General features: G+C 44.1%; 1 protein-coding gene across 1 annotated transcript in view; it reads left to right on the top strand.

The window, feature by feature from the left end:
* The window catches only part of ELMO1 (engulfment and cell motility 1), a 551,882-nt gene that overhangs the window by 123,631 nt on the left and 411,505 nt on the right, over positions 1-16,746 (top strand). The window contains exons 3-4 of the mRNA XM_003788592.3: positions 9,205-9,245; positions 10,545-10,617. Of these exons, the coding sequence (XP_003788640.1) occupies positions 9,205-9,245; positions 10,545-10,617 (114 nt within the window). The remainder of the gene's footprint in view (positions 1-9,204; positions 9,246-10,544; positions 10,618-16,746) is intronic.

Raw genomic sequence — 16,746 nt, 5'->3', positions numbered from 1 at the left:
GTCCCTTGTCATCTGAGAATGCACGCCTGATGACTTCACTTCCCTGTCTCAAAACCTATGATGGGTCCAAACCTTGAAGAGTTGTTGTATTTCAAAATAGCAAAGAGAGAGGATTTTATATGTTACCACTTCAAAGAAATGATAAATATTTGAGATCCTGAATATGATAATTACCTTGACTTGATTATTTCAGAAATACACACATGTATCAAGATGTAGCACTTTGCACTCTGAATAGATGTGATGATTATTTGTCAATTATAAACAAAAAAGACCAAGAAGAGGTCTGTAGGACGCAGGCATTTTTACCTCTAGCTTGTTTTTTTAGCCACTCTCTCATCTTTCATTCAAGCGACATTGTCAACTCCCCCATATGCAATGTGACCGAACATTTATTTAGCTCTGCCTTTGTATTTTTGCTGTACCTTCAAATGAAAATGCCTTAGGAAATCCAAATAGCATCTTCTTTTAATTGCTTCTTGTACTCACAGGCAGGATAAAGAGGACAGTTGTGAAAGTCACTCCAGATTGAATTGGCAGGACTGGAAACAAAAATATGAAGGAGAGGGAAGATGTGGTGCTGATTGCAAGTTTATATTCTGGTAAACTAGAAGATGATGAATAAAAGCTGAAGATTGGGAAATAGAGGGAAAGATTTGAGTTTGAGGTCATGGAAAGACATATAGCCCAGGTGAAATGATCTGAGACAGACCTTACTACAGAGGAATTGGCATTGGAAGTGGTGATTTGAGCATCAGAAGTGAATTGGAACAGTGAGGGTTCCTTCATTGGAAGAGGAGAGGATGTGAGTAGTTTCAGTGTTAACTGAAGACTGTGTAATTCATGCTGGATAATGCATGAGGAAGGATCGTCTGCTATTCTTAGGGTAGTATTAAAATACTGTGCTTTAAATAAAATTATTATGAACTTACCATGTGCCACAGACTGAAACCCCAAGAGTTTCAGCACCCTTCTCTTCAGATATTAGCTCTGGTCACTTGGGCTTGTTCATGGTTATGAGGACTCTGCGGATTTCAGATGAAGTAGAAGAGCAAGGGTCCTGGAATTATCCACGTCTGGGTTCAAATTCTGACTCTTGTCACATAGGCAGTGAGATTCTGAGCCGGTTACTTAACATCTCAAGATCTTCATACAGTTTTCTAGCGAAATAAACTTAGCAGGGTCATCTTTTAGGGAATATATGGTACTCACTCAATAAATAGCTGTTACTACATTGTTTTTTCATTATCAGAAGGGCGAGCCAAGTGATAATAGATAATAAAAGTCTGGGTTGATAATATGTTGAAGGGAGGGGAGTTTGGAGAAAGAGTGGAGATTTTGGCCACTGCATTGTTTCAGACCCGTCTTGAGGAAGCTGTTTTATTATTCTTCAAGGTTGTGGTTCTGCCTCCAGTTCCACTGTCACGTTAGCGGGATACGTGGAGTGTTGGAGACTGCGGAGCCACATCCCTTCACTACCTGCTGGCAGATCCCTCAGCACATCCATTCCCACTCATTAAGGAAGGGAGCACTGACAGTGGGTGTGTCCCCTCACAAACACACAGGCCACCTGGGTAGTGAAGAGAGACGAAGTAGAAGGGGGAAGAACCTAAATGAAAAACGTGAACTTACTTCCTCATGCTTCCTCCGTCACCAGTTCCTTTCAGCGTCCTTTTGGTGCGGTCTCACATCCAATCTCAGTTTCTTTGTACTTGGTGAGCCTTCATCATCCTGTGTTTAACCTGACCCTGAACTCTGTCTTTGGAGCTTACCTGGCTTTCTTCTATTTCGTATCTGCGAGAGTCCACACTCATTTCTACTTATCCTACTGAACCAGCCTGAGTTTTTATTTCTAAACTGTGCACATCAATATGGTTAATCTTCCGTGTGTGCCCTTGACACCCATATGTAGATTATTGCACACGGGAGAAGGTAAGCAGACCATGAGATCAGAACTGAGGCACAGTGCGAATCATTTCCATATAAGAGAGACCAACCACTTGGTTGCAAGGCTGTGGTGGAGTGAAATGGCCTTTGGTGGATCCAGAGTCATCTGGAAGGTGACGGGAGAAGGTAAGCAGACCATGAGATCAGAACTGAGGCACAGTGCGAATCATTTCCATATAAGAGAGACCAACCACTTGGTTGCAAGGCTGTGGTGGAGTGAAATGGCCTTTAGTGGATCCAGAGTCATCTGGAAGTACATCCCGGAAAATACTGATAGGAAGGAAGGTTAAGAGATATATAAGAATTAGGAAATTGGTTGTTGCTGGCTGAGATAATGAAATTTGTCTTAATCTACAGCAACATTGATATTAAACAATATACCGTGAAATAATCAGAAACTTGAAAAGAGAGTCAAAGAAAATGATAAGTGATACAAGTAGTGCTTTATTTTTGTGTTGTTCAACTTTACATTTCTTTCGTTTTCTAAAATCGCACTTGTCCTTCCAATTGAAGGGAAATACAATTTCTCCAGAGCAGAAGCATGTTAGAATACCTAAAAGACAAGGGACGCCTGCTTGTCTTTAACCCACTGATTCATCCATTCTATGTATTTATGTCTCTGCTTATCTTTGTAGTTCAGTAATTTCTGTGACACAAAGATTGTAGTTTATCTTGTAGAATCTAATATCTAATTAGTTTCATGAAGCTTGAAAAAAGTCTTTTTAGTAAACGGTTTTTGAAACAAATCATCATTCGTTAAGAACAAGGTAGCAAAGCCTGTCATCTCTTTCAGTCTTAAAATGGATATGGTACCTGTTCTAATACTTTAGGGACATTGTTATGAGTCCCCTTTGTGGCAATTTTGCGACAGTGAATTGTATCACAAGTGTTCTCAAAGTCCTTCCTTTCCAAGAACCAGCTGAATTTGCCTCAAGAAAGTGTGATTTTGTCATTATCTTTCAAATTCCTCAGGCTGATATTAGGAAAATAGCCTGCACACGCTCCTCGGAACACATCAGAGTCCTCTATGCTGAAAGTGTAGGCTCAGAAGTGCGGAGAGTAATCACAAGGACCACTGGAAGAAGAATAAAACAGTTAGAAAGTGATCAGTGTCATTGCCACGATGTCGTGAGGCCCCTCCGGGAACTAGATGGGTTACTCTACATTAAAGTTTCTTGAGGTCATATTGTACCAGCCGTAGTCAACATGCCTATCCTTTCTCAGTGGTGTCCTGACATTTGGAAACTGTGTTTCTTTTCTTCCTGGGCCAACATTACTCATAACTGCTGAGCAGAATATGTTCAATGAATTTCCATCTATAAAAGCAAAGTAAAATCCCAAGTGCTGTGTTTTTTCCACCTCAAAGTGTCAGAATAAAGCATCTGGCAGATTTTTTAAAGCACTAGGGAAGGACATTTTCATAGTCTAGGACTGAACACTTTAAGTCTTTGTAGAAAAGTATTTTACAATTAGCGGACAGTGAGGCGGTGGCCAAGTGGGAGGGCGGATGAGTGGTGGGGCTTGGGGGGTCACTTTAGCCCTTCTCTTGCTGTGATCCAGTTAGCGGTTCCCCCGAGCCTCAGTAGCATCAGAAAGAGACGGGAAAGAAGCTAGAAAGCTGAACAAAGATGTGTGTTAATCACGCTCATTAATAGCACGCCTTCTGAGGTCCTGGGAGCCACAGGCTCCAGAGGTGACAGAGTCTCACAGGCAGTCTCTGCCTCCAGAGCAAGTGCAATCTAGCTGGCAAAACACACAGTAACGAGTTTAAGAATAAAGGACAGGACGAGTCAAGTGCCAAAGACAGCACGGAGGCTGGAGTCACTTTAAAGAAGGAGGAATTGGATACTCATCCGTTTGTTTATGTAATTTCTTTAACCAGCAATTATTGAAAGTACCTGTGAGGTATCCACACAGAGGGCATAAGAAATGAAAGAACCTACTTATAGGTAATATTTATATAATGACTTACTCTGTGCCAGGCACTATTTCAAGGATTTTACAACATGAAGAAAAAATGGAAGTGTTGAGAGAAGGAGTGAGCCTAAGGTTCCCAAGCTCGGGAGGGCCTGCGGAAGCTGGGATTCAAAAGCTCAGAGTTGAGGGAATATGGAGAAAAACAAGTAGCTGATAAAAATTCATCATTCTTAAAACTTCTCTGGTGTCTACTTGGTTCTTCCTATCTCACGAGCCTTCCCCCATGTCATTAAAAATGTTTGGAATTAAAAAGTTTCCATGGAGCCAGGCGTTCTTTTCTGGGTGATGCCCATCTAGGGGCGAGCATGGGCCAGAGTAGTGTATGTCAGAGCTGAGAACTGCAGCCCACGCTCCACAGTTGCTAACAGGTGTGTGGGCACCATGGCTGGGGGTGCTGCCAGCCTCAGCAGGCGGGCATCAAGGCTGAAATATGGGCGGCAACAGACTCGAGAACTCCAAGGTGAGCATTTGGGCTGTGAAAGTCCCTCAGCCAGGTGCCTTGGCCAACAGGCAGGAACAGGTGGCTGAGCAGCCAGGGGCTGCCAGTGCTCTGATGTGGGCTAACAGCTGGGGGGAGGGGAGGTCTCCAGGGAAGGAGCCTCAGGCAGGCTGGACTGGTCATCTCTTTAATAAACAAGCATGACTCCCTGGGGAGGTTCTCTGATGGCTTAAGGTAGCATGTGCCCTGAGTGGGAGAGTGATTATGTTTTTAAAGAGGTTAAAGGGAGACAAAAGGAAAGTCTGGTTTAGTAAGAAAGAAGTGTTACATTTGGAGGGGTGGCAGGATGTCCATGTGATCTGTGGATCTGCAGGAGGGGTTATGCAGGACCAAACCTAGAGGCAGGCTCAGAAAGGGAGGCATGGATTCAGAAATTTGTGATTCTGGCACCTTACCAAAGGCAAGGGAGAAAGAATTCAGAAAGGAAAGCAAAGTGTCCATACTCACTGTACGGAACAGAGGGCAGGAAGAGCACTGCCTTGGGAGTTACTGGTCCGGCAGTGAGCTCAGGTCAAACTGAGCGCCTTCCGCAGGAAGTAGGGGAACTGTGAGAGTAGACTAGTGTTTCTACTGGGGGTATCTGGGTCAGTCTCATCTGCGTATGAGAGGAGGGTACATTTGGCCTGTCTTACTGATGGTGTAACTAGCTCATTTGATTGAAATCTTTTTTTATCATCTGTTGAATTACATTCTTTATCAGTTGGCTTGCTCAATGCTCTTCCAAGGCATGAACCGCTCAACTCCTACGAGAATGATTCTGTGCAGGGAGGGAGCAGTGACAGCTTCCACTTGCCTGACAGCTTGTGGCCAGCAGCTGCTTTGAGCTGCCCAGCAATGGTTTACATGGTAGGAAGTGGGAAATGGGCTGATTAATCCCAGCTATCCTTCAAAATAGTTTGCTTTATATGCATGCCTTTTTACTTTTGTTTTATAAAGGAAAGTTTGTGAATGTGTAGATTTTATACTTAGCAGAAATTAGCATTGAGCCTCCTGTTAGATCCTGTTAACACCTACATACCTGGTAACTAGCACTGTGGGAGATGGGGGTTGCAGAGATGAATTAAGATGCCTTGTTCTCAAGGGACAAGGAGACAAGACAGATATACAAAGTCCTCAGGAATGATTCATTTAATGTGCCGAGTATAGAGAGGGAGTAATTACCTCTATTCAGGGAGATAGAGAGGGCATCTGCTTGGAGGAGGCAGCTTTGACATGGATAGTAAATGGTAGGTAAGAGCTCATTGTGTAAGAGCTGGAACAGAAAGGAGAGGGACGTTTCAATAGAGCAAATGTCATAAATGAAAGTGTGGAGATAGAGTTGTGTGTGTGTGTGTGTGTATGAATCATCAACAAAATCCAGAAGCACGGGGAATGTGCACAGAACAGTGGGATTGCTCCAGACCAAACTGTGGAAGGCCTTGGTCACCAAGTTAAGGGATTTACATTCGATAGATAATGGCCATTGGGGATCCATGGAGGGTATTGGAGCAAAAGAGTGATGTCAGCCAAGTCTGTGGGGAAAGTCTAATTGTGTCTAATTATAGTTGATGGGAGAGGAGAGAAAGGGACTGGAGATGTGGAGTCAATTGTGGGGATCTGGTGCTGGAGCCTGGAAACAAAGGTGATGGGGAGGGCCAGGAAAGGGTAAAATGGAGAGTGGGTGTGGAAGGCATATGATGATACCAGGTGTCTCGCAAATGTGCATGTCACAGAACGGGGTAAAGAAGGAAGAGCCAGGAAGGGCAAGTTCTCCAAAAATGTGCCTGAGAGACCTGCCAAAGGTAGGCAAGCCGAGTCTAGGAACTAGTGGAAGATGAGGCTTTGTGTTGATTTGCTGGTGAAGCATTGGATTGGAAATTCATGGCGAGTGGTTACTAATGACGGGCTAGTGCTTGGGAGAGGTGCTGGGATGAGGGGAGCGAATTAAGGGTGACGGGATTGAAGTGTCTGTTGGAAGATCCGTCTGAGGGCAGGACTTGGAATGTAAAGAGTCCAGAGTTCAGAAGAGCGGGTAGGAGGTGGGAAGTCATGCTTTGGACATGGAGAGGAAAAGTCTGTGTCACCTGGTAGCACACTGTGTCTGAAGAGTGAAGGAGCCTAGGTTAATGTCACTCCTAGGCTATAGCAGTATCATAAGAGAGAAGAAAACAGCAGAGAAGTCGTGGGGGGGGCTGGAGTCGGGGGCCTGAGGGCATATGCAACTGTTGAGGGGATAGAGTGCAGGGGATGTAAGAGCACTGGGTTTTGTTTGTACATTTGATACGTTCTTGGAAGAAGACTTAAAATATTCTGTCTAGCACACTGTCAGAGATTTGCAAAATAGCGTTTGGGGCTGTGACTATGGACTTAGGGCACTTGAAGTTGAATGAGATCCATAAGGACCAGAGTGAGTAACAACTGAGAAGACGAGAGCAGAAAGGCGGAGGTGGGAAGCTAGAGGCCGAAGAGGAACTATGAAGGGTTCCTTGGCTTTCACTGAGTGATTGGGTATCCACATAGGAAGACTAGAGCAATGAGCTGTGTCACAGAAGCTCTGAAAAGGGGGATTCAGAAGGAAAGGAATAGTGACAGTGTTAAACAAAGGGGACAGGAAAAGGAAGGTGGGGAGAATGGAACAGTTATTGGACGTAGGGTTTGGGGGCTCACTGAGGCCAACCCTGTGCTTACATGACACGCATGGTAATTCGCTAGGCTGCATTATGGGTCCTCACTTAACCGTGCTTCCTTTTCCTCTGTGGTTTAGAGCCTGTCTTTCCTCTTTCTCTAAGCTTTGGGCTTCTATGGGCTTTATTCCTTTTATATGTACATCCAACTTCAGAATGTTCTAAGTGTACTAGTACCCCCAGAGACATCTGTCTTTTTAAACGTGATTCTCAATGTATGAATCAGACCTGAATTAACATCCAAGTAATTTCTTTAAGAGACTTCAGCTCAAATGTCAAAATCTGGGAACAATCACTGTAGATGCCTTCTCCTACCTGCACAGTACCTTCTTGGCCTGATCTGTTGTTTCAGTGTAATTTAAAAGTAAAACTCCATCCTGTTACTTCTATTTCAGTTTGGAGAGTACAGATAGTAATATTTGCAGATAGGGGACTGTCTGATAGGTCTTCATTACACATCTGTAGCCTGGAGGGGTCTCTGGCCCCAGAAGCGCAAAATCCTACTCTTATGGGGAAAGTTTGTTCCCAGCATGCTTTTGTCATCTGGTTGTGAGCACATATTTACACCTCAGCAACAGTGGACATATTCTTGCAAAGGCCTAGGAACCCAATAGCTGTTTCTAATCCTATTCCAAAGAAGACTGGGGATTCCAGGAAGACCCCGCCATCTCTCACTCTTACTGAGTTTAGGTTCCCCTCTCCCCCAACTGCATTTATCAACGTAGGCGAAAAGACATTCTTCTAAATACAGGGGGTGAACCTGGCCCAGGGGGCTGGAGCTCCTGTGGGAAGGAGGTCATTGGAAGGACACTGCACACTGATTTGTAGCTTTTAGCAGGGGCCAGAAAGGCTCGTAGTTAGGGAGAATTACCAGAACGGTGAGTCCTGGTCACCCAGAGGGCAGGCATAGCATTGTGAAGGGCAAGGAGGCCAGCAAGAAATGGAACTCTTTCAAGAGCTCTTTCCTAACCTTTTTGAAGTCTTTTGCTCTTTGTATTAATTTTTATTTTCATTCAATATAATTTAATTTTCTTAACAGCCCTGAAATTTTTATTTCATTTAATATAATTTAATTTTCATAACAGCCCTGAAGCCCATTTTACAGATAAGCTAGTTGAGGTTCAGCACATGAAGGACATGGTGGGCCCCGCTGCGGAAGGGATGGCAGAGCTAAGGTTTGAACCACTCTGCCTGATTCGGAATCTCTTACTAGATGCCACTTTGCCCTTCAGAGGGACAGGTGTAGAAACTGCTTGTATGTAGACAGCTTTTTTATGGTTGTATTTGAAAGTCTAGGACTATGTATTGTACTTCTGTGATTTTTCTTCCTCTCTTCCCCACTCATTTCTTGACTGTGATTTGTTCTTTTGATTGACACGCTGCTCCACCCTACGTCTTGTTTGCATCCAAAACAGGAAGGATTTCGACATCTCCGGGAGAGCTGGTGTGTCTGTGCGCTGCATTCCTTCTATCTGGGGGGCAGGCGGAACACAACTGTGGCTGTTAGGCGGGAGAGCACAGCTGTAGTCAGCCACCAGTTGACACCATGGCACATGGTGCCACCGTCACACTACTTGACTGTGTCTGGCTCAAGCTGCTGCAATTGCTATTTATTGGGGCCATGGTCAGGGGAAGAATTCTATGCACTTTGTAGGAACAATGCCACACGTTCTCATAAAAATATCATGAATCCCAGCCTGTCTGTGTAAAACCCAACTGCTGCTCATCTGTTTCAGGTACCACTCCTGAGGGATTCTGGTTCTGACTTGGAGCTTGTGGGCTTCTGTTGTCTGTGAGATCTTTGAACAAAGCTATATTTTCATTCTGGTTTTAATGTGGCTAAATTAAATAGGATGCGTATTTTGTTGGGCTAATAATGCTAAGTAGAAAAAAGAACCTCGGGGGTTATAAATCACTAATAAATTCGGTAGTGACAGTTGGTAGATACCAACTTGTTACCTTGAGATAACTCAGCGACTTATTGACCACTACTAAGAATAACAAATGTAAATTCTGAATTGCTTAGCTTTTTATTAGGCTGCTTCTACTTTTTTAAACTTAGAATGATGAAATGAAACTGACGGTATTTCCTTTTTTTTTTTTTTTGTTATTTTGCAGAAAAAACCACTGTCTGCAATAATAAAGGAAGTCTGTGATGGGTAAGTGTCACTCGGGATTCTTCTAACACACTCCAGTCTATAAAATGGCAAATAGGCAAATAAAATATTTCCAGCAGAATGATAACATACTATTCATAAGCTACCCCTTGACCTGCCCAGAGTCACTCTGAATTACTATGTGAGAGTTACACGCCCTTTTCTACCAAAATTGATCATTCTTCCTCAAGGAACAGAGAAAGTATGAAATGGCCAGTGTGTGCACAGTGAGGTTGGTTTGATTTATTTTAGGAAGTTGTGTTCCTTTCGTCCTGCCTAGCAGGGAGCAGTCTAAAGGTTCCTGAGGGGAAATATACACTGGTATAAACCGAGAGGACCACTGAGGCCCTCCCTGAAGTTATGAAAGAATCAGAACGATGAGCCCGTGGGTGTCGGCACAGGGAATTTCACACTGACGCAGTTTGCCTACTTCCCTTTGTCTGCTCTAAACAATACAAAGGAAATACGTATATGGTAGTTGCGTGAGATTTTTTTTTTAATTTTTAAAGTAGAACTGTGAAGAGAGTATTACCTGGAATTTACCTGCATAGGAGGCCTCCAGGCCCCCAGCATTCCAGTACTTCACTGTAGTGTTCCAGGCTGCATCAGCTCTCCTGACTGGGGCTGGTCCAACACAGGGATAATTGAATGGTGCCAGTTACCAACATTTTAAATTGCATGCACTTTGTTTGCTTTCCTCTGTCTGCTTCAAATCCTTCAAAATAAGGAGGAATGGAACAATTTGTATTTAAATCCCCATCCCACACCTTGAAGGTCAAATGCTCAGAGGTGAGCAACAGGTTTAGAGTAAGGCCTAGACCAGGGGGCCTCAAACTTCTTAAACAGAGGGCCAGTTCACTGTCCCTCAGACCGTTGGAGGGCTGGACTGCAGGCCCCAGGACCAGTGGGCTGCTAAGCAGGACAGGCAGCGGCAGCAAAAACACCCTGCTGGCCGGATAAATGTCCTAGGCGGGCTGCATGTGGCCCGCGGGCTGTAGTTTGAGGACACCTGGGCCCTAGATAGTCCACATGTGGAATGGTTGGTCTCTGGCTGATGTCATTCTGCTTGAGGAACTGCATGGTGGTATATGTTGGGACTGGCCCAAAGCACTTAATTCACCTAACCCTATTAAACTATAAAAGTAAAAATGGTCACTTTTTTTTTTCTTTTTGCAGTTTTTGACTGGGGGCTGGGTTTGAACCTACCACCTCTGGTATATGAGGCCGGCGCCCTACGCCTTTGAGCCACAGGCGCTGCCCGCCACTTTTGTTTTCTGACCAGTATCTGCTTGTGTTTTTAAGGTGGTCTCTTGCCAACCATGAATATTTTGCACTGCAGCATGCTGATAGTTCAAACTTCTATATCACAGAAAAGGTAAGTTGACCACATTATTCAATCTGGGACACTTGTACCGAAGGAAAGGAAAACATAACTGGTCTCTGTTCAGGACTAGATGTGCTGCTCTAAATTGTATGTCTCTACTGTCTGTGCAAATAGGGCCTGCAGAGCAGCCGACTGCCTCCTGCTACTTCAGTGTCCACGGGACAACATTTAGCCTTTTTATAAGGGCCAGTCTTGTTTAGCCAATTACATTGCCTTTTAACCGTAGACAGTAGACATGCTATTTGCCGCTCTCTTATTGCTTGGTTGAAGAATGTACTTGATACTTAGTGACTTAGTTAAGGTCTCCTTTCTCAGATTTTTTTTTTTCCTTCAAAGTAGCCTCTAACCCTTGCTTAAAGTCCTTGAAACCATGATGAGGAACTGTTTCAAACATGGCACTGTGTAAGCACTAAGAGTGCTCTCTTGGCAATGCCACCATCTTCTTGGGTGATTTTATTTTCTTTGGTAAGCTGGGAGGAGAAGGAGGAATTCATGACAACTTACAATGGCTTGGGGAGCCAGTAAAATTAACATCTAAGAGATTCCCGATAGAGGAAGGGAAATCTAGCACTTATTGAAGACCTACTGTGTGCCAGGAACTAAGCCATCCATGCAAATTGCATCGGTTTGTTGATTTTTCCCTTGAGACTAACCCGGGTTCTGAAACCATTGGCTTTGGTTAACGGCTAAGAAACTAAATTGCAGAGGACACGTGGTTAAATGAGTGTCTCATACTTCCCTCTACAAGAAGAAAATTTAGATCTTTTTGCTTCTTTGATTTTGTCTTTTGGAAATGTCTACAGGAGATCAGCAACAACTTTAGGGAGAGTTCACCAAGAGGCATATGAGCCAGTATGCTCTGCATGTAACCGATAATCTGCTGGGGTTGGTGGGAGGGAAGGAACAGCCTGGTGAACTGCAGTCATTATAGCAGGGTGACCAGTGCTGGAACAGAAGTGAGTATAAAGTACTCTCAAAGGAGGGAGAATCAGGGACCTCAGGCTCCAGTGTCCTGTAGGCTTTGTTTGTCCCAATGGGTAGTCCCTAGTGTGACTGTAATTTTATGTGCGAAGCAAGCAGAAGGTGGAAGCAGTGACAAGGGTCCTGCTGGCACTTGTGACTCACTCGCTGTACCCGGAACAGTGTGGGAGGGCGTTCATTTCCACTGGAGAGAGGTGGGCAGAGGCCTGGAAATGCTTCTCAGAAATTGCTTTGTTCTTCCCATATAGACACTGGAAATTTTATAACTAATCATGTATTCCTCTTCATTCTGATCGCTAGAAAGCTGAGCGTTGACAAGTGGACCAGATTCCGGGCATGTGTTATATTCATTCCGTTTACCTTAATTCCTTTGACTCATTCCATAAACATTTAGTTTCCTGTCCTTATTTTCCCTTTGTAACATTTTCTTCGTAGTTTTCATTTACTTTGTACTACATCTATATAATTCACATGCTATTCTTTGTGATAGAAAGGATATAAATAAAGTTAACTGTTGGCAGCTAGATGTATACATCACCAGAATTTCTTTGCTCACCAGTGAGTGGGTGGTGACATCAATGAAGTTGATTGCGAGAGCAGTAAAAATTGGAGTATAGTAGAGTGGACTAGGTCAGCGTGTATCACGTGTGTGGTTTGTGAAATCTTTGTTTCACATGCCCATATACATAGTAAATGTGGATTGTACTTTCTTTGTTTCTTTTTAAAAACCTTGGGTTGTGGTCAAAAAGCTGCTGAGTCATGAGTAGTCCTGGCTCTGATTAATCTGTAAGGGCTCGTGCTCTCTGGTGGCTGTCCTGTCTTCTGTCAGTGTGGTCTGGAAACCTCAGGTTAGTGGAGGGTACTAAGATGGGGTCCTTAGACTTTAGGGCTCATAAGCCTTGCATAGAGAACTTTTTAAAACTATAGATATTTAGACTGAGTAAGCCTCGGATAAGGCCTAGGAGTTTTTATTTTTAAGGAGCCCTTTAGGGAGAATTCTGATGCTGGATACCCAGGGACCGCTTGAAAAAACGCTGGTCTGGGACCTCTTTTCTAGGTACTGGGCCCCACATGTACAGGGCACTGTGCCCTCTGACCTAAAGTTGTGAACAAAATTCTTCTTAAGAGCATATTTGTGCACGGCTGTTTCTTGGGATAACTTAAAAATTACTAACATCGTGTCATGTTTGTGTCCTTTTTCCTAATTTGAGAAAAGTCAAACTACTGAGAACAAGGGAAAATTATTATTTTTCTGTTTATGGCTTTTTCCCCTAATTTAAGAAAAGTCAAACTCCTGAGGACAGGGGAAAAGTATTACTTTATGGGGCCTTGTAGTAGTCATTTTCTGAGAAATCTTGTTTCACCTGAGGAAAGTCTTAATGTTGAGTGTAAAAGGTACTGGCCACCAGTCTGTCATTGGCTCTTCTGTCTTCAGTGGGTGGTAGCAGAGATTATTCTTTACTAAGAATTTAGGGAATGAGAAGACTCAGATTCCGAGCATAGCCCTTAGTTTGTAAGTGAAATGTCACTGTTCTGCCTCCACGGCTGCCACTGGGTGCAGCTCTGTGTGTGCGCACGACACAGATCTCAACACGCGTGGGGCAGGAAGTCACGGTCAATCCTGGGTCCACTGGGTCAAACTGGGCTGCTCTCAGTCTGCTGCTTAGGCCCATCTAGTTCCTTGCAAGTATTCCTAAACATAGAGACTTTATTTATTTATTTATTTCTGAAATAACATATTTAGCATCATCTTGGTTCCCTACAGCCCAGTGAGTTAGGTAGTATTTGCATCACCATGGTAACCAGTGGCTAATTTTTGAAACTTATGCATGCTGTTAGATACTGATTTTCACTTGTATATGAGATGGCCTCCTTCTTTTTGCCAAAGATAAAAACCACCCATAATTCCAAAGAGAAAATATCCTCTAGCCCTGGCCTAACAAGCTAACAGAACTAGTGGCTGATGGATGCTTGCGATTCTCTTCCAAGATCCTCAGCAAGGCGGACTTTTACTTTTCTCATAGAATTGAAACTCATTTTCCAAAATAGTCTTCATTTGCTTATTGGGTCGTTAACTGGGGTTTATCAGGGCAGTGGGGGAGAGTGTCATGTTAAGTAGCATTTAACAGCAGCATGCAAATGCTTTGGCGAAAGTTAAGATTCAGTTATTTACAAGTTCAAATTCTGCCCCACAAACTTATGTATTTTAGGGTGCTGTCTTGGGGGGGGGGAATTGAAAGTGAATAGTGTGTTTAAGTGGAATTTGTCTTCTGATTAAGAATTCTAGCAGGGAGCTGTGAGCATTTTAATTTAACAACCTCATTGCAGTCTAATGATGCAGGCCCTGTCATCTTCATCTTACAGCGAGGAGAGGGAGCCTGAGGGAGGTTACCCAACCACTTGCGCTGGTCTTAAGTATGAGCCGTGGAACCAGATGGGTCTGACTCCAAAGCTCTCCATGCTATTTCCCAGAAACTCTGTGTATCCACTGTGTTGGTCTTGATTTGTTTATGATGCCTTTTCTTTGCGGAGATCAGGCCAGTGATGCTGATTCTGATTGCTTTAAGTAAATACATGCAAGAAGTTGTGGGCTATGAGCCTGGGTTACCAGCTCCTGTCTATGGCTTCCTTATTCCTTTCAAGGATAACTTGGAGGAAGTTGGAACAGGTAATTTTCTACTCACTAGGGATCCACACAGTTCATTTTTACTTATATTTGCCCTTGGTGTGAACCGTATGACTTCATGACTGTGAGGGAGTGTGAGTGCACTAATATCTTTCTTTTTAGTCAAGCAGGAAAATCGCCTTATCGTCCCTAATCTTAAGTGTGTAGAGAGATGTGTCCCCAGAAAGATGGAGCAAGGTGGAGGCAGCCATTATGAAGTTGTATACTTGTGGGTAATTGCAGTTTTATTGTGATTGAAGGTAGTATTTGGTTCTTTCCTGCTACACCTACTCCAGAGTGTATGAAGTATGGTGAAGTACCAGTGGTATCTTATTTTGATGAATGCTTTAGTTTGTAATCTTAGAGATAAGCTAAGTCTCATCTAAGCCCTGTCCACAAAGCTGGCCCCAGGAAGCTATGGGAAGAAAGTAGGGTTATTTGAGAGGCACCCCTTTTGTCATTCCTGCTACCTAAATGCTCTGGGTTCTCAGACAGCCCCTGAGCCTTCCAGAGTCCCCAGGCAGACAAGTTGTGTGCTCCCTGGGCCTTGTGCGGAGGTTCAACTATGGTGCTTTGGTAGACTCAGCTGTAAGTAAGCAGAGTACAAGCCGTCTCCAGAAAGGATGGGACGCAGAGATAAGTAGTGACGAAGGCCTGTGAGGGATCAGAGTAGATGAAGAAGGAGAGGCCTCTGGCCCCAATCTCCCCCTCTGCTTCGGGTTCCCTGTCTTTGCGTCCTTGTGAGACCTGCTGTGGCTTTTCAGCCCCTGCCCCTCCTTTGGCGCACTTTATTCTGGTCTTCATTACCATCAAGCACAGGAGTTTTAATTTGAGCAAATTCAAGCCTAGGAAAAGTTGTAAATTTCCTAACCCAGCCACATACCCTATGCAATAATCCCTCTTCTGCTGCCTGTGATGCAGTCTAGATTGCACCGGAGGTCACTGTGGCTGCCTCAGCAAGTGACAATCCAGCCTGGTAGACCAGCGATGCTCCTGCCTGCGGCCCTGGGCTGCTCCTCAGGGTCCAGCTCTCAGCAGGCAGGAGTGGTTGGGGCAGAGTGCCTGGTCTCCCTCTGTCTTGTCCCTTCCTCCTTCATCTCTTGGGCCCACTGACTCCCGGTGTTTTTTTTGTGCTGCCCCTCGGGCCTCACCTTCCCTTCCTGAGGGGCTGCCGCCTGCTGTCTCCTCTGTTAAACTTGTGCTTTACCGCTGAATTCTTTTCTGCCTCGCGTGGTGACCAAACCCGACCTCTCTTACCAGCGCTCCCCAGATGTCCTATTGGCTGTTTGTGTCCTTGTCCCTGGCCTCTGGCAAGCATTTCACCTCCTGCACTGGCTGCCTGTCTCAGACTCTGCCAGCTCTTGATCCAGGGCAGTTAGAAAGAAGTGGCCACACTGGGAGAAGAAAAGACACGCACCAGTGCATTTGATGGTAGAAACTCAAACCGACTCCCGGTGTGTGCCCCGGAGCTGTGCTAGCCCCTGCGGGTATCTCTAGCCCTTGTGATTTTCACAGATAAAATGAATTTACACCCTAAGTTAATAAGTTACAATTACAGTAAGTGCTGTAAAGGAAAAATGTGACTGTTTAGACCTAGTTAGGCCTGTAGGAAGTAACTTTTCGGCAGAAACCTAAGAGGCAAGGAGGGACTATAGATGGGAAGCCCTTTAAATGGGCCAGACCAGCCCCGTGCAGAGAGCTGTAGCTGGTCCAGCCAGGGCTACGATGGGCCAAATGTGGCTGCAGAGCTTTGCATTAGCCTTGATTTTCAAGGCTTTTTAAGGCCATTCTGAAGATTCTGAACTTTATTCCAAGAGCACTGGGAAGGCCTGAGACAGTTTTATATTGGACCTGACCACAAGTGATTGGACTGCGCACTCCCCTCTGATTCCTCTTAACATGCTGTGTGAGAAGAATAGTCAGTTTGTGGTCAAGCCATGAGGAAACGGTTCCCAGTGGAGAGGAACAGAGTGCAGGGTGTTTTGAAATAGGCATAGAGATGACAGCAAATGCTGGCTAGCGCATTGATTCCACAGGGAACAGAGGACAAGACGATGGCTTGAAACGGCTGCCTACGCAAAGCTTCCTGTCTGTTTTCTCCTTAAAAGGGTAACAAGGATACATTGCAGTTGCATAAAACTGCTCTTTTTACTTTTTTCTAAAGCGATGCCTTCTTGATAAATTTGTCAACTTACACAGGTTGATGAAACGTTCAGATTTAGTTACCACGCTAACTTACATTTAATTTTAACTTCCCCTTTGGAAACACCTAATTAAGTGTTCGGACACTCCTAATTTAGATTTTAAGTTTTTTTTTTTTTTTTGAACTTTAATCATAGGAAAATAAGTAGAAAAATATCTGTAACATTTTTCTATAGATTGGAGCATAAGGGCAGTGGGGTATAATTTGCCCAGATTTGACAGTTAAAATATATGCTGAATCAGAAAGATAATTAAGACACAATTCTTGTCCC

The sequence above is a fragment of the Otolemur garnettii genome, unplaced genomic scaffold (assembly GCF_000181295.1).
Source record: "Otolemur garnettii isolate 467f Iridium unplaced genomic scaffold, OtoGar3 scaffold00028, whole genome shotgun sequence".
NCBI classification, from domain to species: domain Eukaryota; kingdom Metazoa; phylum Chordata; class Mammalia; order Primates; family Galagidae; genus Otolemur; species Otolemur garnettii.
The sequence above is the reverse complement of the archived record's forward strand: the minus strand, read 5'-3'. Positions and strand labels throughout refer to the sequence as shown.